Raw genomic sequence first — 22,547 nt, forward strand, 5'->3', positions numbered from 1 at the left:
TGGATTAAATGCATAGTAAAGACAAGCTAAATTGTTCTATTCTTTTCCTTCAGAGCATGTTGAGTAGAAATTCTCTCTCTTCTAGGGAAAGTTAGGGAGAGGGGAATAAATAAGTGTATCTGGCAGCACATTCCCATCAGAACCACCCTTAAAAACTAGGCAAGAGGAACCTTTGCCCTGGGCCTTTTGCTTTAAAAGGTCCCTCTCTCTCTGTCCTCCAGACACTCCTTGCTTATGGGTCAAGGGGATGAACTCACCTAGAGTCTGTACTCACCTCACCTTCTAGACGATGCTCAAGCACTTGAGACCCCAGAATCTCCTGCTCAAAGCCCAAAGCCTGCAGCCAGGGCTGCGTGGCCTTACCCCAAGTCCATATTCCCCCAGGGGTAGAGTGGCCTGTGGCCCACACACTCCTAGGTCTGAAGGGTGGCATTACGGCCATCTCTGGGTGGTGTGACAGACTGAGACGTCAGCTGGGTGTGCACACCTATGCACACGAGGATCCTGCAGAGAAGGGTGGGCTGAGGAAGGAAATGTGCTCCCTGAAGGGAGCACTCTTCTGCTCGGGAATTCTGAAGTTTTAAGAATTCTAAATTAAAATATGCCCTTCCAAGTCAGTATGGAGGAATATATATTAAGATCCAAGCATAAAATTAATTCTAACAGTTTCTTAGCCTGATTTATAACTTTTAAATATTTAGATATATGGTACGTGGGCCTCCATTTGTATTCTGGCTCTGAGCCTCACCAGGTCGAAGGCAGGCCTACTTCCATGTGCTTTGTTAGAAAGGTTAATTAAATTTTTTTGAAAAGCCTGTCTCTTTCACAGGTGTGTGTGTGTATACATACACACATCTGCAGAAAAATGTTAACACGGTTTTATTTTCTACAGTGATGGGAATTTAGGTGATTCAGTATTTTTCTTCTGGTTTATTTGTATTTTCTAATTTTTTGACAATGAATGTGGGATGGGACACTTGTATAATTTATTAAAGGAGAAGGTCAACAAGAATCAGAGTACACCTCCCCTCCCCCCTGCACTCCCCTCCCCCCTACCCCCCAATAACCTATATCTTACTGGTTATGGTCAGGGGAATCAACTGAGTATGTAAAGCACACTCTAGTTCTGTAGCGGATACACATTTTTTTGTGTGTGAAAAAGAACTGTGGAGGAGGCATAAGCAGGTTTTCTGGCCAGACAGCTATAAAAATACCAAGACAGCTTTTATCAACCCTGGCACCAGACATACTCTAGGCCAAACTGATTTCGGTCAGTAGAGCGATGAAGGGCACCCAGAAGATTGGAAAAACTTTTGCAGCATTGTCTCTCAAACCACAGGGTTATGACCCCCACGGGGATTACGGAAACTGGAGCCAAATGCCTGGAAGCCCCCACCCAGCCACTCCACCAGTCCCGGGGACCCGAAAGACCATCCACAATGCCCCTTTCTCTTGATCATAACAAGAACTAATTGTGCACGGTTGCTCACCAAACACTTCACACACAGCATCTGATATGATCCCCACAGCAATTCTGTCTGGTCTGTAGGGCAGCGATTTGCAGTCTATAGTGGAGGAAAGTGAGGCCCACGGAGTGAGTTCAGGGGCTCAGATGTGGTCACGGCTAGGACACGGTGAGGCTGGAACTTCAATCCAGGGCTTCTAACCCTGGCTTCACCCTATTCAGTGAATTCCTGGGGTCATCCTTCTCCTGCTGGCTTCTGCCTATTATCATCTCACTTTCCTTTTCCCAGCGTGGGTCCACCCAGAGAACTCCTGATGGCATAAAAATCCACCACTTTGTAAAACTCCATCACATTCTCTCCTTCTTCCCTTCCCCTGTCTGCGCATGCATCCCAGAAACTTGGGAAGGCTGCTACAATGAAGACACTTTGGTGTCATGGCCCAGCAGCACTGAATGTCACCAAGCTCCTGCCTAAGGAACAGAAAAGATTGTGTCAATGCTTATTATCGGGTGGTTTCTAAGACACTGTGACGTGTATTGCTGTTAAACTTTTTCATTTTCAAAGCACTTCTACACGCATTTTCCGGTTGCTCTTGTTATAACATCTCTGTCTGTGGATCGCTGACAGGCTACAGAGAGATTAAGGGCTTCCTCAAGCCCCAAGCAACAAGCCTCAAACAACGGAGGCTTCTAGCAGTACTCCCCTGTCTGTGAGCCACAGTAATAACTTCTGCATGACTATAGATACCGACGTTCATTTGAGCTTTCAGTCTGGAAAAAGTTAGCAATGCATGGGTTAGCTCTTTAACAACATTAACATGATTTACTTCCTCCCACCCCTTTCTGGCAATGACACCACAAAAGACTCAAATATGGCTGATACTTACTGTTCAGAAGACCCGCTTTAATACTATCAGTTTTCCACCTCACAGTCATTGGCGGGAGTCCCTTTCCATAGATCACAATGTTGGTACAGGGCCAAGAGATGGTGTGGTTGACTCCCAGGTCACTGTGGTTTATAAGAAGTCAGAATAAGAAAAAGGAAGACAGGTCTGACATCACTGGCAAGGGACAAATTTTAGCGTTGTGCTAAGCAAACTAATTAGCACTGGCTCTGAATGATGTGGGAGGAGTAAAGACCCTGTCAAACAAAGCCCAGCCCAAGGAAGAAAAGGCCCACATAAAAAGTCCAACCACCCTACTGAGTTTGCAAATCTCAGAATTGACATTAACTTGTTATTCCTCTCAAAGCCAATGGAAAAAACAAAATCAGCTCAAGCAAGCTCTTTATTAATCACTTTATTAACAAGGGTGAAAGAGAAAGTGCTTTATAATAAAGTAATGAGAACACGCACACACACTCACGCAAATGCACACACAATTGGTTTTAAATTGGCTTTGCTGCAAGCCGCATATCCAGGGTAAGAAGTACCTCTTTGTCCACTTAAGCTCCTGCAATTAAAAAAAAATAAAATAAAAGAAGAAAATTCAAGATAAGCTTGGCTTTATAGTTCATTTGGTGAAAACCTAATGCAGCTACAATTATTATTAGGCCTTGGTCTGTGAAAGACTCTATAAGAGTTTAAAGCAAGCCAGCACTACCTTTAGCCCATAGGGATTACTCTTTTATTAGTATAGTCTTGGGATTAGTGGAAATGTCTGTCTAATGAATGCAGCTACTATATTTGAGCACATGCCTGAATAAGCTACTTGTTGATTGAAACCTATCTATTTATAAGCACTTCTGCACGTTGTGAAAAATCCATCTGTATCACCACAGCATGGCGCCCACCATTTGAATAAAGGCTCTTTGCCATTTCACTATAGGGCCTGTCGAATGAACGCAGAAAGGAAGTATGTTGCATCTACTTAACAGGTTTTATTCCTCACTCTTGGCCAGTAAAGTAGAGTTACCTTATCTAAACAGTGATTTAGATTGATGTGGATGTTATAAAAACAGAAGTGGAAAAAAGTACTTTTCATGAGACTCACCGAGGGTTTTAACTTAGTAGATTTACCACAGTTTGGATAAATGGTCACAAAGAGCCCAAACTAGCCATACCTTTGCTTATGTCACAGTCTTTGAGTGGAGTCTGGAAACTACACATACTTAGTATCATTTCTTCCTTAAATCTCTGCTTATGAATAGCACACTGATAGCATGTCCAACAGAAACCAGTAGAGCATGAAGAATAGCCGTGGTATACAAATAAGTCAATGTTTTCAGTGTTTGGGGTCCTCATTACCGTGCTGAGGCTCCAATTGAGGTAAGGCCAAGCACTCACCCTAGAAAGGAACCTCAAAATCCAACCAGGGGTTCTGTAGTTCTGAACCACATCCACTCACTAGTGTTTGACTGACGCCCCATGGCTCTGCTTCCTGGACTCAGCATCAACTCTCTAAGTTTCCTGAGTTTGGGGTTTGGGTAAAGAGAAGGTATTTTATTTCACTGGGGTTTAACCCGTCTGCAGTTAGGGCCCCCATTTACTATGCGGCTTCTTTGGAAAAAGGCTAACAAAAACTTTTCTAAATTAAAAAAAAAAAAAAAAAGAGTACAATAATCTTAACAGACCACAGGCTATTATGTACTGGGATTCCACAGAATTTCTCTCCTTGAAGAACTTTATAAACAATGAAAGGCAAACATTCCAGGCATCCCATTGTGATAAAGAGAAGACAGAAATCAGCTGACCACTGGAAGCTTTTTCTAGCCCTGACATAGCAAGTTGAGAGAGTTCTGGCTATTTCTCTTTCTAAAGCCCATGAGCTTTAGAGTCCTGGTGATATCATAGACTTACCTAGTGCATAGTGAGAACGCAATTAACTTGTAGCTATTGGCATGATTATTCATGCTAGTGGGACTCAATACGGATTAAAGAATCACATCTTGTATATTCTTCCATTTGACAAGGCACAAAAGTAATGCTGAAAACAAAAGTAGTAATACTAGAAAATCAAAGTTGAAATTTATAAAAGACATTTGGAAATAGCAAATATTTAAATCATAATATAGCAATATGAAGCCTCAAAGACCCTACAGTAATGAAATACAGCAGTTTTAAGCTGATACTGTTTTACTGACTCTGCAACTGGGTGAAAGTACTCTAAGAGATATTAAGAACTTGATGGAAGGTACTGTTATTACCACATTCACTTTACAGATGAAGAAATCAAGTACCTGAGCATTAAGTGTTAGAGGTGGTAGAGATGAGGTTTTGATAAGACCCCAACATTTCCAACTTTACCATAGTACTTCCCCATATATTTTCTTCAATTATGTTAAACATTCACATAAGATTATTAAACATCATTAACAAGTCTACGTCTTTAAAAGAAGCCATTTAACAGCCCCCTCTTTTGTGAGATCATTCCAAAATAAAAGAGGGTGTAGGGCATCGTCCTGGAGAATTTGGTTCAACATAGCATTAGACAACAGGACAGGAAGGAGATAATCCTTTTGTGACTTGGTTTGTGACAACTCACACTCACCAATGTCTTTCTACCTTGAGTTGAACCTGAAGAAAATCAAACTGAGAATTAAAAACTTCTAATACTTGGAAACTCTTCTTCAGCCTTCCACTTGATTCCTGAAATCTTTGCCCTTCCCAGTATGTCTATCCATTTTCTAGTGGGGATCACAGCTGGGTACTGATAGAGTTCATCTTAAAACCTCCCTCCCTCCATTTACCTACCTACTCCTCAACAGCTTCCATAACAGATTTGAATGGACATTTAATGTTAACTCAGGCTACTAGCTCACTTTATTGGGCTTTCTCACAGTTACTGTGTCTCCTGTAGGAGAAACTGCTTTGAGGAAGACACCGACTTTTTTTTTAGACTAGTAGTGTACTAGAAAAGACAAGCAGGTGGTTAAGGAAACGAAGCATAGGAAACCATTTGTAACTAAAATTCATTGATGGAAGTTTTAAAAGACTTTTTTTAAATGTTCAGAATTCCTGGGGCACCTGGGTGGCTCAGTCGGTTAAGCGTCTGACTTCAGCTCAGGTCACGATCTCACAGTTCATGGGTTCGGGCCCCGCGTCGGGCTCTGTGCTGACAGCTCAGAGCCTGGAGCCTGCTTCGGATTCTGTGTCTCCCTCTCTCTCTGCCCCTGCCTTGCTTGTGCTCTCTCTCCCTCTCAAAAATAAATAAACATTAAAAAAAAAAATGTTCAGAATTCCTATATTTGCAGAGTATGCATTTTTAAATTTCCTGCGACAGCTGAAACAAAGAAGGAAGGGGTGGTGATTATTCACATTTTATAAATAAGAACATAGATAAAAGCAAGGGTCAGATGACTGATGCACGGGACCCAAAATTCAGCAACCCACGCCAGGACTGAGAATTCCTTACTACGACTTTTGTAGTAAGATTATTAAACTTAGCTAATGCCTTCAATATTTGTTTCCACAGACATTGCTAAGAAAGCATTTTATTTTGGCATCTCTGTAACATGGCACCATTTATGGCTGTCTTCACTCATAATAACCTATTGAACAACCATCTCGAGGGCTCGCAGGATATAAAAGGAGAAGGGTCTGCCTGGTTACTAGTGGCTAATGGTTGAATCAAAATTTGGGTTATGTCATTTTTTTTCTTGCATTTTCTTGATTTCGAAGCTAAACCATACCCACATTTCTAATTTAGCCAAGTCTGTATTTTTTCAGACACAAATACGAAGTCTCAAGAAGGAAAAAGGTTTCTGTCACTCAATCTACCCTTTTACCACTTCTGAATAATAAAGCAGCCGATCTAACGATTCTACAAATTTGTAGTGTGTGATATTTTCTTCCTGGTATAGACTAAGTTTTTCCAAACAATGACCTATATCATTTTAGGCCGAGAGAGAATAAACCCTATGCTAAAAAGAAAACTACAATTTGTTTGCTCTTTGTGCAGAAACACCTCAAGAATGATAAAGATGCTGAATTCAACTGTAACTAAGCCTAAAGAAACAGGGAACTTTTAACGTACTTGAGAAAGCTCAAACATTTGGAAAAATCACAAAACAAAAATGTTAGCCATAAAAGAGAAATTTATTTTAAAAAATCAGTATCTTGTGTTTCAGATACATAGGTATGAGAGAAACTCAGAAGGTGAGAGCTCCTTTTCCAGAAAGTGTTCCCAGGATGGTCAATACTGATTTCGAAACTTGTTGCTAAGGCCTTGTAGCTCAATTACTAGGGCGTCCATAGCTACCATTTCATCAGTGAGCTCCCTGGAAATCTCTCCACTCGCTGCATCTGTGAAAAGTTGCTGCAATATAAAGAACAAAGGAGAACTATCAAAACAATGACAAATCTCTTTAAACTAAGATAGGTACAGAGCAGAGAAGTCAAATTCCCTGTATATAATAATACCATATGACGGCAGCAATGGTAGGGTTTGTTCTGTTCACCATCCTGGAAACGCACAAGCTGCAAAACTGAGCCAGGCATCAAACAACGTGCCTGAACCTGTAAATTCAAATGAGCTCTGCTCTTCAGAACGGCTGCCCTGAATATCGGTTATTCATTTCGATGTCACAGGATGGTTTCTGGATTTTTCATTCAACAAAACAAATCTATTCATTGTGTATACAAACAAAACAAACACATTTTATATTCAAGTTCATACAAATCATACCCTTTACGTTATTTTTTTAATGTTTATTTATTTTTGACAAAGAGAGAGAGAGACAGAGCGTGAGCAGAGAGAGAGGGTGACACAGAATCTGAAGCAGGCTCCAGACTGAGCTGTCAGCACAGAGCCTGAGGCAGGGCTCAAACCCAAGAACTATGAGAACATGACCTCAGCCGAAGTCAGACACTTAACCAACTGAGCCACCCAGGCACCCCCCTGCCTTTATGTTATTTAAAAGTTAATTATGGCATAGGACTCAGGGGTCACAAAGATTATCAAGATTTGGTAAAAGCAAAGAATCCCAGCATATTAAAATAAAAATAAATGTGCTCTCTCCTCCTATAAAAGGAATTGCCTTGGGAGGTATATTGCAACATAGGTCGATGCCATCGTGGCTGAGACATTTTGGAAAGCCTCTGTTAGGAACTGCCTGCTGAGGCAAGACAGGCACCTAAAAAAATTAGCTTTGGGATTTTATGACCACTGTGTGTGTGTGTGTGTGTGTGTGTGTGTGTGTGTGTGTGTGTGTGTGCGCGTGCTGATCAGAAATGTAATTTACTCAGCATACTATCTTTTTTTATTATTATTATTTTGAGAGAGAGAGAGAGAGAGAGAGCAGGAAGAAGGGCAGAAAGAGAGGGAGAGAGAGAGAGAATCACAAACAGACTCTGCACTGCCAGTGCAGAGACAGACATGGGGCTTGAACCCACGAACCCACGAGTCAGACGCTTAACCAAATGAGCCACCCAGACGCCCCAGCACACTATCTACCTTCTTCATCAGACTTGACTAGCTGACCTGTTTACAAAAAGTAAATTTACCGTGACTGTGGGACTATTTACTATCACTACCATATATCACATGACAAATGTTCTGACAGAATTCTAAAGAGGGAGTCCCAAAGATGTTTTGAGGGATAGTATCATCACTGGGACAGCTTAGAGTTTCACACAGTGATTTTTGGAGCCGAGAGCATTCACTCGAATGCAGGACTTCGTAAATGTTTAGTAAAGATTTGTCACATTACCGTGTAGTCACATTGTGTACAGCATTTCATAACTGACATAAGAACGTTGCAATGTGATTGATAGAGAAAACACCTTTTAGGAAAATAACCTGGACTCACACAGCACATTTGATTTTTACTAAGAATTACAGTGCTTGCAAATCATCATGAATCTGCATCACTCCCCTATGAACTCAGGAGGAAGCAGATAGAAATTGAGGCTTAGAAAGAATGAATTATTTGCTGAGGATCCCTAAGCACGTAAGTGATAAAATCTGTTCTGTGTCCAGGCTGTCCAGCATTTCCCCCAACAGCTCCATGCCCTCTGGAGCAAATCTGCACAGTGACAGTGTGCTAAGGGGTGGAGAGTTGCTCCATCCTGGGGGAGCACAGATGGGACGAGGTCAGGTGAGTCTCTAGGTTCTCGGAGCTTTTATTTCTATGAAGTCCCTGGCCTGGCAAGAAAAGATCAGAGACTGGTACGAGCCAAGCTTACTGCATGCTATTTAACTGAGCTATCCTATTCCATTTTCGCTATTTAAGGTGCTCTCAAAAAGTGTTTTTGGGACTGCAATTCAGCTTTGCAAACCAATTTGTTAAAAAAAGAAAAAAATACGAAGGGCATCTGATCTACTATAAAACCAGAGACTCCCAAATTTTATAGCAAAAAAATGTGCTTCAAAGGAGGTGTTGGGAGGCAATTTTTTCCCATTTTTGGATAACCCCTTAGGATCTAATGAGAACAGAATCTAAACATAGATGATGCTCTGAGTCCTTCTTTTCTTTTCTTTTCTTTTTTAATGTTTTATTTATTTTGAGGGAGCGAGAGAGGACGTGAGCAGGAGAGGGGCAGAGAGACAGTGGGACAAGGATCCAAAGTGGGCTCTGTGCTGACAGCAGACAGTCCAATGTGGGGCTCGAACTCAGGGTCTGCGAGATCATGACCTGAGCTGAAGTCAGACTCTTAACAAACCGAGCCACCCAGATGCCCCATCTGAGGCCTTATCTTCAATGTTTGGGCATCTTCCACAATACAGGAGGAAAGGCAGTCTCTGCACAGACAAGACTATTTAAGTATGTAAGTATAGATTTATATGCAATTAATAACTCATAAGAAAAAGCTTTGCACAGAGAGAAGGGAACTAGTAGAGTGTATCCTGAGGAAATAATCACGGGTAGGTAAGTGATCTAACCCAACTAGGAAACCACGCTCCTGATCTGAGAAGGAAAGTCACAGGAAAGCTTGCTACCCTGACTTTTTTTGAGAGCTCATGCTGCTTTCTGAAAGACACAAAACTGAAGTTATGCCACCAAGACGGGTGGGAGTACGGTTCCTCCTGGTAGATTATAGGAACTTGGTTCCAGCTTGCAGACTAAAAGGATAGTAAAGCAAGTTAATCTAAATAGGCAAAAACGATGTCCTCATCTGAAAAGATCAAACAATTGATAAAAAGGCATGCAAACTCTGGGAAGGGTTTTACACGTGTCCAGAAGTGACTTTCACTTGCCACACACAGACTCACTCTCAGAAGCGTTAGGATTCATTTGCAAACCACGATTAAAAAGTGAAGATGAGTAAAAATGAGAAGAGAGGGGTGCCAGGGTGGCTCAGTCAGTTAAGGGTCTGACTTTGACTCAGGTCATGAGCTCGTGGTTCACGAGTTTGAGCGCCCCGTTGGGCTCTGTGCTGACAACTCAGAGCCTGGAGCCTGCTTCGGATTCTGTGTCTCCCTCTCTCTCTGTCTCGCTCTCGCTCACGCTCTGTCTCTTTCTCTCTTTCAAGAATAAACATTAAAAAAAAAAAAGAGAAGAGAAAGCACTGAATTGTGTTACAAGTTATATGCCTTTAAATTTTGCTTCCAGGGGCGCCTGGGTGGCTCAGTCGGTTAAGCATCCGACTTTGGCTCAGGTCACGATCTCGCGGTATGTGAGTTCGAGCCCCGCATCGGGCTCTGTGCTGACTGCTCAGAGCCTGGAGCCTGTTTCAGATTCTGTGTCTCCCTCTCTCTCTGACCCTCTCCCGTTCATGCTCTGTCTCTCTCTGTCTCAAAAATATATAAACGTTAAAAAAAAAAATTAAAAAAAAATAAATTTTGCTTCCAAAAGTATAATCCACACCTGGCTATGCAGATTTCCCAGGCCCCGCCCCATGCCTGACCTGCCACAGGTAGAGACTCAGAGTCCAGGCTTCAAACCAGTTGTCTCGGGGACTCTTCAGTGTCTCCATCCAAGTGCCCATTTATAAGGTGGCGTTTGTAGATTTTATATGTTTTAGTTGTCAAACCTGAGTCACCCACCTAAGTTAACAATGTGAAATCCATACACTACCTCCTTAATATTTGTCTCTAACTCAACTTTTTAAAGTTAAATTTTTTTAATTAAACAAATAATTTTTTTAATGTTTATTTATTTTTGAGAGAGAAAGAGAGAGAGCATGAATGGGAAAGGAGCAGAAGGAGAGGGAGATACAGAATCAGGCTCCAGGCTCTGAGCTGTCAGCACAGAGCCTGACGCAGGGATCGAATCCACTAACTGAAATCATGACCTGAGCCAAAGTCGGATGCTTAACCGACTGAGCCACCCAGGTGCCCTGAACTTTTTAAATTTAAATAAAAGTCTTTTTTTTTTAAGTCTTTTTTTAAAGGAAACATTATACTACTGTAAATGAAAAATAAGCAATAATATTCATGAAAATGTAGGTTTGATGTGCTAGTTATACTTTTTCTAGCATGCACTGAAATAAATATACACTAAAATCAAAAGTTTAGGCACTCATGTTCTTTCTCTCTCTCTCAAAAATAAATAAACATTAAAAAAATTTCTTTTTAATTAAAAAAAAAAATTAGGGTGCCTGGGTGTCTCAGTTGGTTGAGCATCTGACTTCAGCTCAGGCCATAATCTCATGGTTCATGAGCTCAAGCCCCACATCGGGCTCTGCTTTGATCCAGAGCCTACTGTGGATCCTCTGTCTCCTTCTCTCTCTGTCCCTCCCCTTCCTCTCTCTCAAAAATAAATAAATATTTTTTAAAAAGACAAAAACAAAAAAACCTTTAGCCAAGTGCTATCAGTAACGTATGTGCCACACTTTGGGGAAAGCGACGGTAAGTAAAAGAACATGGCTTTGGGGCACCTGGGTGGCTCAGTCAGGTAAGCGTCTGTCTGACTTTGGCTCAGGTCACGATCTCGCACTCCGTGAGTTCAAGCCCCGCATCAGGCTCTGTGCTGACAGCTCAGAGCCTGGAGCCAGCTTCGGATTCTGTGTCTCCCTCTGTCTCTGCCACTCCCCTGCTCACGCTCTCTCTGCCTCTCAAAAATAAATAATATGTTTAAAAAATTAAAAAAAAAAAAAGAGCATTGCTTTACTTTAACTTGAAGAATGCAGTGGGGCTGGATTATAAATATTAATTTCAAAGACTCCTGAGTTACCCAAGAAGGGTAGTTGAGCCATTAGGCTGATGATGCTGCCACCAGGACAACGGACCACCTGGGGGCTGATATCTGAAATGTCACGTGGGCCTAAAATTACTCCCAGTGTAAAAGACGACTTCAGAGCGGTCAGGTCATACTAACACCTTCTTCCTGTGACACTTCAAACGAAATGACATTTCACTCTTACCTTTGCTTTAGATACCAAGCCCTGTAAATTGAGTCGAACTGAGGAGAGCACCTGTACTGCCTCTTGCGGGCTGGATTTGTGTTGACTGTGTTTCATAGCCACTGAAAAATACACATCGGAGAAAACATGCATTAAATACCGGTCACGATAATTTACAAGTACAAAAAACAATTGCTTAATTAGGATTTTATAGTACAGACTCTACAAATATTTCTACATGGAGAGTCTTTATTTTGGTAAAAGGACAATAATTATGTGCACAATTCTCATTATCTTTCTTAGCACTTACTGCTAAAAGGAGAATTTTGAGGAAAATAGGTGATTTTTGGTACGTTACAAATCATCAGGAAGAGACCCTAAACACAGATACACACACACACACAACATATACAGACATACACTAATGAAACCAGGCAAAAAGAGACAAAATCTAACTGAACACAAGGTGTCCACAGAGGGCAAAACCAGATGTGGCAGATCATAGTGTAGCTTCCCGGGGCACCAAGTCCTTAAAAGGGACTCACAGTGGCCAATGACACCGGCCTAGTGAAGTGACATGACAGGTGCTGACAGCTCAATCCTAACCTCCTTTTCATACTCAGGGTTTCCATCACCATTCTGGAAGGAGTGATTTCCACAACCTATATGCTTGCATTCAGGGAGGTGACCGCAATGGGGATCTCGGGTTGCACTTGACATCAGCAATGGCAGGGAGAGAACAGAGTTGCCCATGTGCCCCCACTCTGCCTCCAGTGAGCCGGGGAGCCCGTTTCTTCCTAAAATGTGAAATTACCAAGAAAGCATAACCCTCACTAGCAGAAGGCCTGGCTATTCATGCTTTATAAGAACCAGTAAAGAGCTCTGTAAAAATACAGCACCTGATATCTCTCCACTGGTTTGTTCTTGTGTTTGTTCTTCTAAATTATGCTTGCTATATGCAGACCCATAACCAGATCCAGTTTTAAAACGCTAACCAGTACAACAGTGCAAGTCTACTTAGTATCCTAGATCTTAGACCAGGATTGGAAATAGACGTCTTTCTTGAATGCGAACTCTGGTCGTTTGGTGGAGACTGCCTGTGCCTGGCAAAAACTGTTTTATCATTAATTAATATCTTCCATGGTTGGTGAGAACCAAGTGTGACATTCTCATTTCAAAATAATACTTAGACTTTGACATTTCTCAGCTAAGGGTTGAAAGAATGCATGGTAATCAACAATGTTCACCTCATCTTCAAAGGGCACAGTTAACCTGAAGATAGATAGTGAAGATTATGTCTGTGTCCCTCAGTAGAAGAAAATTTGACTACCATAGCTGAGGTATGTGGGCTGTTAAATACCTAGGAACGGATCAGAAATAGCTATGATTCTTTTTGTTATTGTTGTTGTTGTTGAGAGGGAGAGGGAGAGAGAGAGAGAGAGAGAGAGATAGCTCGAGGGGGTAAAGGTAGAAGGAGAGAGAGAGAGAATCTTCAGAAGGCTCCACACCCAGAGCAGAGCCCCAGTGCAGGGCTTGATCTCACAACTGTGAGATCATGACTTGAGCAGACATCAAGAGTCAGACACTTAACCGACCGAGCCACCCAGGCGCCCCTGTGATTCTTTTTTAAATCCTTATTTTAATTCTGAAAAACAAAACAAATAAACAACAACAACAAAAACACAAAAGTAGATCAAAAAGACAAACACTATTAGACCCCTTCCTCAATCCCATTTCCAAAAGGCACTAGAGATAAAGATAGAGCTCCAGAAAAAGAGAGAAATAAACTGCTATTTCAAATTATCAGCAAATCCAAGACAGCAGTGCTTCCTCCAGGTAGTCTGCAGTTAAAATGCATAACTTTTATTTTATTTTATTTTATTTTTTTAAACGTTTATTTATTATTGAGAGACAGAGAGACACAGAGCATGAGCAGGAGAGGGGTAGAGACAGGGGGAGACACAGAATCTGAAACAGGCTCCAGGCTCTGAGCTGTCAGCACAGAACCCGACGCGGGGCTTGAACTCACAAACTGCAAAATCATGACCTGAGCCGAAGTCGGTCACTTAACCAACTGAGCCACCCAGGCGCCCCCATAACTATTATTTTAAAAGTTCCTGGACGGCAAAGAAAGAACCAGCTTTTGTGCACCCTTTCCCAGAAAACAGAAGAGTGGAGGCTATAAATGAATAGCCCCCAAACAATACAAAGGGGCACAAAACGACAACGTTGTTATTCAAAGGTCTCAAACCCTATGTAGACACTGTAATGTCTTCTCCGGCCTTTTGAAGTACATAGCTACTCTTACAAACAGCAACTCAAAGGAGTAATTGTGGGGAGATTTTTTTTTTTTAATGTTACATTGCCTTTTCAGAACTGAGCAAGGTGGGCAACAGAATAGAATAGAAATCCAGTTCATTCCTCAGCTGAGCATTGGTATACAAAAGCAACAAGAGGGGCGCCTGGGTGGCTCAGTCGGTTAAGCGTCCGACTTCGGCTCAGGTCATGATCTCACAGTCCGTGAGTTCGAGCCCCATGTTGGGCTCTGTGCTGACAGCTCAGAGCCTGGAGCCTGCTTCGGATTCTGTGTCTCCCTCTCTCTCTGTACCTCTCCTGCTCGCATTCTGTCTCTCTCTCTTACAAAATAAAATAAACATTAAAAAATATTTTTTTAATTAAAAAAAAAAAAGCAACAAGAAAAGGCAAACATTTATCTTTATCAATCTAAAATATCACCAGAAACTAAACCCGAGCATCCACTAAAATATGCTTAAAATGTTGTCGGAGCACCAACACCTAAATCATTAAAGTCAAAGGGAACTTAAAAGAATAAACACTTGTTTTTCTCCCAGTATTGCCCTGATGAAAAAACAGTGTCCAAAATAGTTTCAAACCAACTTTAAGAAGTAAATGAAGATTTTTTACTGCAGCACTTATTTCTTTAACCTGTGCATTTATACTTGACAGGTTCAATAGCAACACTTAGTGATTACAGAAAATACCTTGGCTTTAACTGTTACAAAGCTAGCTGTTCACAGAAATGTTTAGGGTTGAAGTAGATAAGATAAATTCTTCCAAGGAGATTGCACCTTGCTATAATTATGTACATAATACACGTGGCTATGGGGGTTCCCAAACCTGGTACTATATCCACAGAGGTCAAAGGCACAAGAACTGAACTCCATCTAAGCCCACCCACCATGGCCAACACAAGCCACATGAACTGTAGCCACATTCCATGGGTCTCCCAGCAATGACCTCCACCTTATCTACTCTGAACTTCAGCGAGACAGAGATCAGCACGTCTACTGGATCTGCCAAGCGGTAGGCAGCCCAGAAAACTGGATATTTATATCCCTTTTGTCAAGGATATCAAAGACCAGAAGTAGAATTATTATCTACTAAACCCATTTCTAAGCTGTTTGAATGTTCTGTGACTTCTTTAGAGACATATTAAATGCTATTTTTGTTCTTCATTTTTCTCTTTTTAGTTCTGCATGCCTTATCATACAGCTCAGATCCTCTACCCCAGAGGAACAGGGCTGAGGTGAGAACGTAAGGGATTAACATTTAAACCATGTGTAGGATACTGTTAAGTTTTTGAATATGTTTTCATTTACTTCCTAACAATCAGAGGTAGGTATTACCCCCATTGTACTGATGAGGGAACTAAGGCTCAGAGAGAAGTCATTTACCCAACGTCACCTAGCAACTTTGTGGTGGAGCTGGTCCTGGAGTTTAAGTCTCCCTGGCTTCAAGGGTCTACCTACCCTTTTTATGGTCCCTTGTTGGCTCCCCAGTTACTGTAATTAATAGTTGCAGGAGAAGTTGGAGGAAGACTTTAGGATAGGATCATAGTCCCTGTGATCCAGTTCTTAGCACTGTAGCTTCATTATTTTATTTGAACTCCCTTTCCAGGGCCTCACACACCCATGTTCAAATATAAATATAGAAATGTATTATTAACTTATCTGGTATATTTCTCTTTATGCAAATAATTAAAAGGAACCTTATATGGAATATATTTGCCCAACAGGCATACAACTTTATATGTAAGGTTATCCCTCCCTTCAAATATCACCCACTAAATCTCCCAAAGGCAGGGACAGGATATTTTTTGTTTCTTTTGTATAAGCCATAGCTTTTTGTATGTTGCTATGCACTCCAGGAATCTACGTATTTCTGATAATAAATATTTTCATTTATAAAGGAGTCAGCAAATGTTAACAGATTTCCCTACCACTACATGATAACCACAAGTAGACTCTATGTGCCGTGAAGGTTGGCTACAGTTGTGAAGATACTTCACGTACCGAAAGCTCCTAACACCTGTCACTCAGACGGCATTCAAGCCTCTATCCCGCAGACCGCTCTATCCTATATTTGTTCAGATTACTCCAAAGTGCTTACTACACGGTAGTGAGTCTTATAAAGATCTGCTGAATCAAATACAACAATTTCAATACAATGAAATAATCTGAAATGATGTGTAATGGAACTTCACTTCTGACAAATACTTTTTTCAGTAAAAATACATTAAAGCATGGCAGGGATATCCGAACATTACATCAAATACCATGTGCGAGGCCTAAGGCGTTCTGAACCACTTCCTTAAATGATGTCATATCTTTCTCCCAACAACTGGACTGTGTGTCGCACTTGTATGCCTTGGAGAGATACTGGAACGCCTGAGGACAGAAAAAGAACAACGTTCAGAATAACAAGTGTAATTCACATTTCAAACTCGGCTTCCTGGAAGTCATATGGAACTAATGCCAACTTGAAAAACGAGCGTTTGTGTCACGCAGCACAGCCTTTACTATTCTCATCAAAGAAGGGGTACAGATGCACACCCGACAGCAATAAGCAATTAAAAGCAATCAAAGGGATGTATCTGATAGAGACATTTCCCTCCAAAGAGAAAAACAGAAATGCCAGGTTTGGAAATCTAGAAGAAGCTTGCATACCTTTCCTCAGCATCGGTAGCCATCAGCTTACGAGCCCCGTTTGGAAAACAAGGCATGAACCCGGGCACAACTATGGGATTACTCAAAGGTGTGTGTACTCACAGAAGTTTAAGACACTTTCACAGCTCCATCCCTGCAGAATCTTGAGGGAGAAGTCACAGATGAGAGACTTCAGACTACCCTTGATTCCACATATGCAAGGCCTCATAATTCAAGAAGAAATGGAAGGATGGCAGGTGGGAGTGTGTGCATGCGTGCATGTAAGTATGTGTTCTCTGGGCAGACAGGCAATGGCAGAAGCCAGCTGGGTGGACGGAGGGAGGAGAGACGGCTAACCATCCCACAGATTAGCTGTACTGCAGCAAATTCCAAACTCACGCAAGGAGTACATTTGATTTGTTGTGGATGTTTTGAAAAGAACAGAAAACAATTATTTCAACCTTGGAAACCCTGGGGGCTCCCTTAAGCCAAAGGCATTACTTGAGTGTAACTGGTGTTCTAATGCACTTTCGAGAAAGGGGCCGGGCGACCTTTGTAAAGCATTTTATATTTAGACTTAAAGCTCGCCTCTGATATTCTTATCTGGTTCCTTTTTCTTCTTCCCTTCCATGGCCCCCGTCTCAGATCTGAATGCTCTTCTGTCCTTGAGCCCCATCTACCCGAGTCTTCAGCAAGGGGCCTGGGGCAAGGGCTGCAGGGTATATACTGTGGACAGCTACTTGAGGCAGCTCCAGCAGGGGAGCAGGTCAGACAGAGCCTTTTGCAGGAAGCAGAGAACAACCGTGTGAGAAAAACCCATGAAAAGAGAAAAGATGAATTCTTACGAGTCTTAACCTGCCCGCAATTCCAAGTGCTTATGTTAAAGATTCTGAATCAAGACAGAAGACCTGAGCATATCCATCTTCCCCTTCAAGCTATTTATCTCTGCCTCCAACCATCAAAGCAGATGCCCCACACGTAATTCAAGCAAAAGGCAAGCATCCAGGAGGACTGGAAGAGGACTGACCTTTTCATTTTCATCAGGCTTTTCACTCTGCCCATTTCCATACAGTTGGGCATACAGCCTCCAGATTTCTCCATCATTTGTCACTCTTGAAGTCACTCTGCCAAGTAACTCCCGCAGCTTTCCTTTGAGGTCAGTTGCAACATCTCCACTTCGATCAGTCATCCCATCAAGCACTGCCCTGACCAGAATTTTAAGGACCTTAAAAAATGCACAGAACAAACGGGTAAGCCAAGAACAACGAAATAATAACAAAAAACAAAGGGCTACCATCACCATCATCAATGACAATGATGGTGAAAAACCTTGAGACCTGGTGGAATATCACCTTTACACTTTTTACAAATAAAAGTCCTGAACCACTCTCTAGAATCACATACTGACAAGCTCTCTGTGCTCCCTTTTAGGGCTCCTTTGGGGGCTCTTCTTTCATAGGCTCGATGTCTCTGTCTTCTCAATCTGATTGCTCTCTCTGAATGATCTGATGGACACCTGTAGCTTTTAGGAATGTAAGCTCAGACTCATGGTCCGAATCGCATATAGCAAAAGAGTGGACAGGAGAACGTTTAATTGCGTTTTTTCTTTCTTGTTTGGACAAGATCTCCACCTGCAAATTCACACTACAATCCTAAATGTGTAGTTTTAATTCTGAAAGTAATAAAATTCATATTACAATCCCATTCATGACTTTAAATCTGAAAGTAACAAGGCAGAAGAGACTAAATGAATATGCACTAACAAGTGATCATTTTTAAACATTTCAAGGATTAACACGCTTTAAAATGGATGATCTATTAAAATAGTTACTATCAAGTATAAATGAAGCATACTAAATTAGCAAAATACTCTGTTTTCTCTAGGATCTGACAATTGGCCCAACATCCCATCTCCTCACTTTACCTACATGAAGAGACAATGGGCAGGAGACAATTTTTAGCCTTCTCGCCAATAAAAATGGAGAGTGGCAGTGCACATGTTTGAGAGGAGAAAGGTCAGAAAAGGGAGAGCAAGAAAGAGAGAGAAAGAGAGAGAAAGAGAGAGATTGAGAGAGAGAGTGTGTGTGTGTGTGTGTGTGTGTGTGTATGTGTGTGAAGGGAACAGTAAAGGGTAAGGAAGTGGTGTGTCTGTGTGAATAGGAGCAGGGTAGGGTGAAAAACTATAGACAGATACCAAAGCCTCCACATAATTCATATGCAGATGTCACAAGAAGAGAGTGGGACCCTGAACAGGTGTGCAAGCAAGACAAATGTCTTCATAGTCTCTCTATCTGTATGTTCAATGGCCAGATATATGTAGAAGAAAGTTCTGTAAGAAGGAACAGATAACAGAAGTCACTCATGGCCATGGCAGATATTACCTAAAGAGATTCTTCTGGGTAAGAATCATATTACAGATAGATTCTTTTTTTTTTTTTTTAAGTTTATTTGTTTATTTTGAGAGACAGAGCGTACATGAGCAGGGGAGGGGCAGAGACAGAGAGAGAGAGAGAGAGCATCCCAAGCAGACTCCATGCTGTCAGCACAGAACCCAGTGTGGGGCTTGAACCCAGGAACCATGAGAGCATGACCTGAACCAAAGTCAAGAGTCAGACGCTCAACTGATTGAGCCACCCAGGAACCCCCAGATAGAATCTTAAGGAACACACACTTAAGGGAAGATGAATAGAGGTCTATGCATGAGTGAGACTAAAAAGGAGTGTTCAGAAAAACAGGAGAAAGTGATGTTATGGAAACCAAGGAAGGAGGAAGTAAGGAGAGCACATCTACAAAAGTTTAGGGATGGAAGACTCCACTAGGCTTAGCAATAACAAGCGTTTGTGACTGTATCCAGACCAAAAGTCAGAAGAAGAAAGGCAGGAGACATTATGATTTCAGACAAGAGACGTACAAAGAGAGAGAACAATGTGAAAACCAAGACAATTATTAATAATATCATAAAAAATAAAAAGCAATAAAACAAACCACCAATCATAGTACCTTATAATATTTTAAATTTTATATGTAAAGCATAGAATGTTAATAGAGAATATTCATTTAACCAAAAAAATTTAATGTAAATATATTAAGAAGATAAAAGAAGTAGTAGAGATGCTGATACAAGGGAGTTAAGACCTTGCTTACTATAATAGGAAATCAACAGATAATATCTAAATTTGGTTAATAAAAAGCAGCAGCATACACTTATACTATGAAATCTGGAAATGTGCAAATGGGAAAAGAAATACAGTATATACTAAATGCTACACATTCCTTTAGGGAGTAGGATCTTGAGGACTAGAAAGGGGTAGAGCAGGAAATTGCTACATTTTGTTTTAAGCCTTTTACTACTATTTAACTTGTGTACATGTTTGTGTTATCTTTAGAAAATAAAATTTTAATTTAAAAACAGAAAAGGCATGGGTATTGAGGAGGGCACCTTTTGGGATGAGCACTGGGTGTTGTATGGAAACCAATTTGTCAATAAATTTCATATAAAAAAAAAAGGCAAGTATAAACACATTCAAAGATTGGAAAAGATGAAACAAAAAATGACGGCAACATGAATATTCATTTATTAGATTTTACTTTCAATTTATGTTCTTGGCACAGGGGAGGGGGTGGTTAGTGACTGAAAGGGGGCTGGGACAGCTTTGGGAGAGCTGGCAATGATCTGACTCATGCTCCAGGGGCTGGGGACACAAGTGTGTTCCCTTCATGAAAATTCCTATGTTTACTTATGATCTGTATAGTTTTCTATATGTATACTCTACCTGAATAAAACATTAAATAAGAAGTTATTTCCTGTAATTAAGAAAGTCCCATGCACTAAAGGGAAAAAAGAGTTATTAAACTCCATTAACAAATGGAGTTAATTTATAATCTTAAAAAGTAGTCTTAGAGTGATAACAGAATTATTTTTTAAAAAACATTAATTTTATAATTTACTGTCTAATAGCACCATTTTCCTCAAACTAATTAGTGAGAAAAACTGCATTCTAGTTATACAGACTGACTACGAAAACAGTAACTTTTAACACATATTTAAATTCTTCTTTAGAAAGTAATTATGTGTAAAAAAGAAGAAAGGAAAGGAAAGAAGTAAATATTTGTAACTTAAAAGAAGCAAAGGAAGAGGGGGCGCCTGGGTGGCTCAGTTGGTTAAGTGTCTGACTCTTCATTTCAGCTCAGGTTATGATCTCACAGTTCATGGGTTTGAGTCCCACATGAGGCTCTGTGCTGACAGCATGGAGCCTGCTTGGGATTCTCTCTCTCCCTGCCCCTCTCCTGCTCACACACATATGCTCGCTCTCTCTTCTCCCTCATTCTCTCTCAAATAAATAAGCTTAAAAAAGAAAAAAAAGCAGCAAAGGTTACTACAATAGAACTTCTCTGACTCAATGAATCACCAAACAATACAATTTCCTCTTGGGTAGTCTATGATGTTTACCAGCATTACAATCCTTTGCATAATCAAAAATGAAAAAAAAAAAGTTAAACAAGTAAATGTAACCTAAATAAAAATGTAACTATTAGGAATAAATTAGTAGTAACTGGTTAAAACAATGAATTACTAAGTATGTAATAAGGAGCTGAAGAATAGAATATTGAAGTTGAAGAATTTAGAGATGGAACAATTCTTGGGGAAACAGAACCCAAGATATGGCCACTTGAGTGGGGTGCTCATATGGAGAAAACAAAAGGACAAAAAACTTTATGCCCAAAGTACTAGAAGTACCATCTACCTAAAACACCAAGTATTCAAGACCGGCTAGATCTAGAGTAAAGAGGAAGCATACAGAATCAGTTGCTAAAGTCTGCCGAAAGTAAGGGGGTATGACTACAACACTGGTGAACAGTGGTAATGAGGTCAGGCCTTCTACCTACGACATCACAGAATCGTTGTATCAAGGAGTCAACACACATGTAAACAGTTTTGAAACCATAAAGCAATATAAGCCTATAAACGATTAGGATTATCAATGATCCTCAACTTCCTTACTACATCAGAAGTGGACAGAAAAACCCTCACAGTTAACTCACTCACCATGTGCCCCTGACTTTCCTTATGCTTCAAAACAGACCTAAAGAAAAACGGAATCTATGACGTGGCATCGGCTCTCAATACCTCCCCAGTGCCTCCGCTATGAGCATTACTACATGGTAAGCATGTGACCAACCTGATCTCACTGGGGTCTCACAGCAATCCTAGGACACAGGCACTTTACTATCCCCACTTTACAAATACACTTAGGCAAGAGAGGCAAAATGTACTTTCTCTGCGTCCCCTAGCAAGTGAGGTGCAGAGAGGGGTCCTGAACACCAGTGACAGTTGACTCCTGAGCTTTGATGGAGAAGACTATGACAATGGTAGATAACAGTTGCATATATAGATGTGAGAGGGACAGAGAAAGAATATGAGCATGTGTCAGAACCAGAGCCTCTACAAAGGTCCCCTTGTTATTTGCACTCTGCAGATGAAGAAACTGGAGCACAGAGAAGTCAAGTAACTTGTCCAAGGTCACACAGCGGGGGAAGGTGGCGTTGGATGTGAACCCGTAGTCCAAGTCCTGGATCCTGCTGTCAAGCATTCGCTGTGTTAATTTACAAAGCACAGATCCTTACTCTTCTGTTATTTCCTCCTTTCTAATAAGAAATAGTTTTACACCAGAAAAATTTATTTTTTATGAAATATGTATACCAGTAACTTTGATCATTTCATTATCATTTCTTCCCCAAATCTATCTATCTATCTATCTATCTATCTATCTATTTATTTATTTATTGAGAGAGAGAGAGAGACAGAGAGAGAGCATGAGTGAGAGAGGAGCAGAGACAGGGAGACACAGAACTCGAAGCAGGCTCCAGGCTCTGAGCTGTCAGCACAGAGCCCAATGTGGGGCTTGAACCCAC

The 22,547-nt window shown here is 41.0% G+C and overlaps 1 protein-coding gene across 1 annotated transcript in view; it reads right to left on the reverse strand.

The window, feature by feature from the left end:
• Positions 1 to 6,482: 6,482 nt before the first annotated feature.
• TTC27 (tetratricopeptide repeat domain 27) overlaps positions 6,483 to 22,547 on the reverse strand; it is a 184,698-nt gene continuing 168,633 nt past the window's right edge. The window contains exons 17-20 of the mRNA XM_047854087.1: positions 17,662 to 17,859; positions 16,265 to 16,376; positions 11,710 to 11,810; positions 6,483 to 6,721 (exon numbers count right to left, since the gene is read on the reverse strand). Coding sequence (XP_047710043.1) covers positions 6,599 to 6,721; positions 11,710 to 11,810; positions 16,265 to 16,376; positions 17,662 to 17,859 — 534 coding nt within the window. The 3' untranslated portion in view covers positions 6,483 to 6,598. The remainder of the gene's footprint in view (positions 6,722 to 11,709; positions 11,811 to 16,264; positions 16,377 to 17,661; positions 17,860 to 22,547) is intronic.

Source organism: Prionailurus viverrinus, chromosome A3, assembly GCF_022837055.1.
Source record: "Prionailurus viverrinus isolate Anna chromosome A3, UM_Priviv_1.0, whole genome shotgun sequence".
NCBI lineage: Eukaryota > Metazoa > Chordata > Mammalia > Carnivora > Felidae > Prionailurus > Prionailurus viverrinus.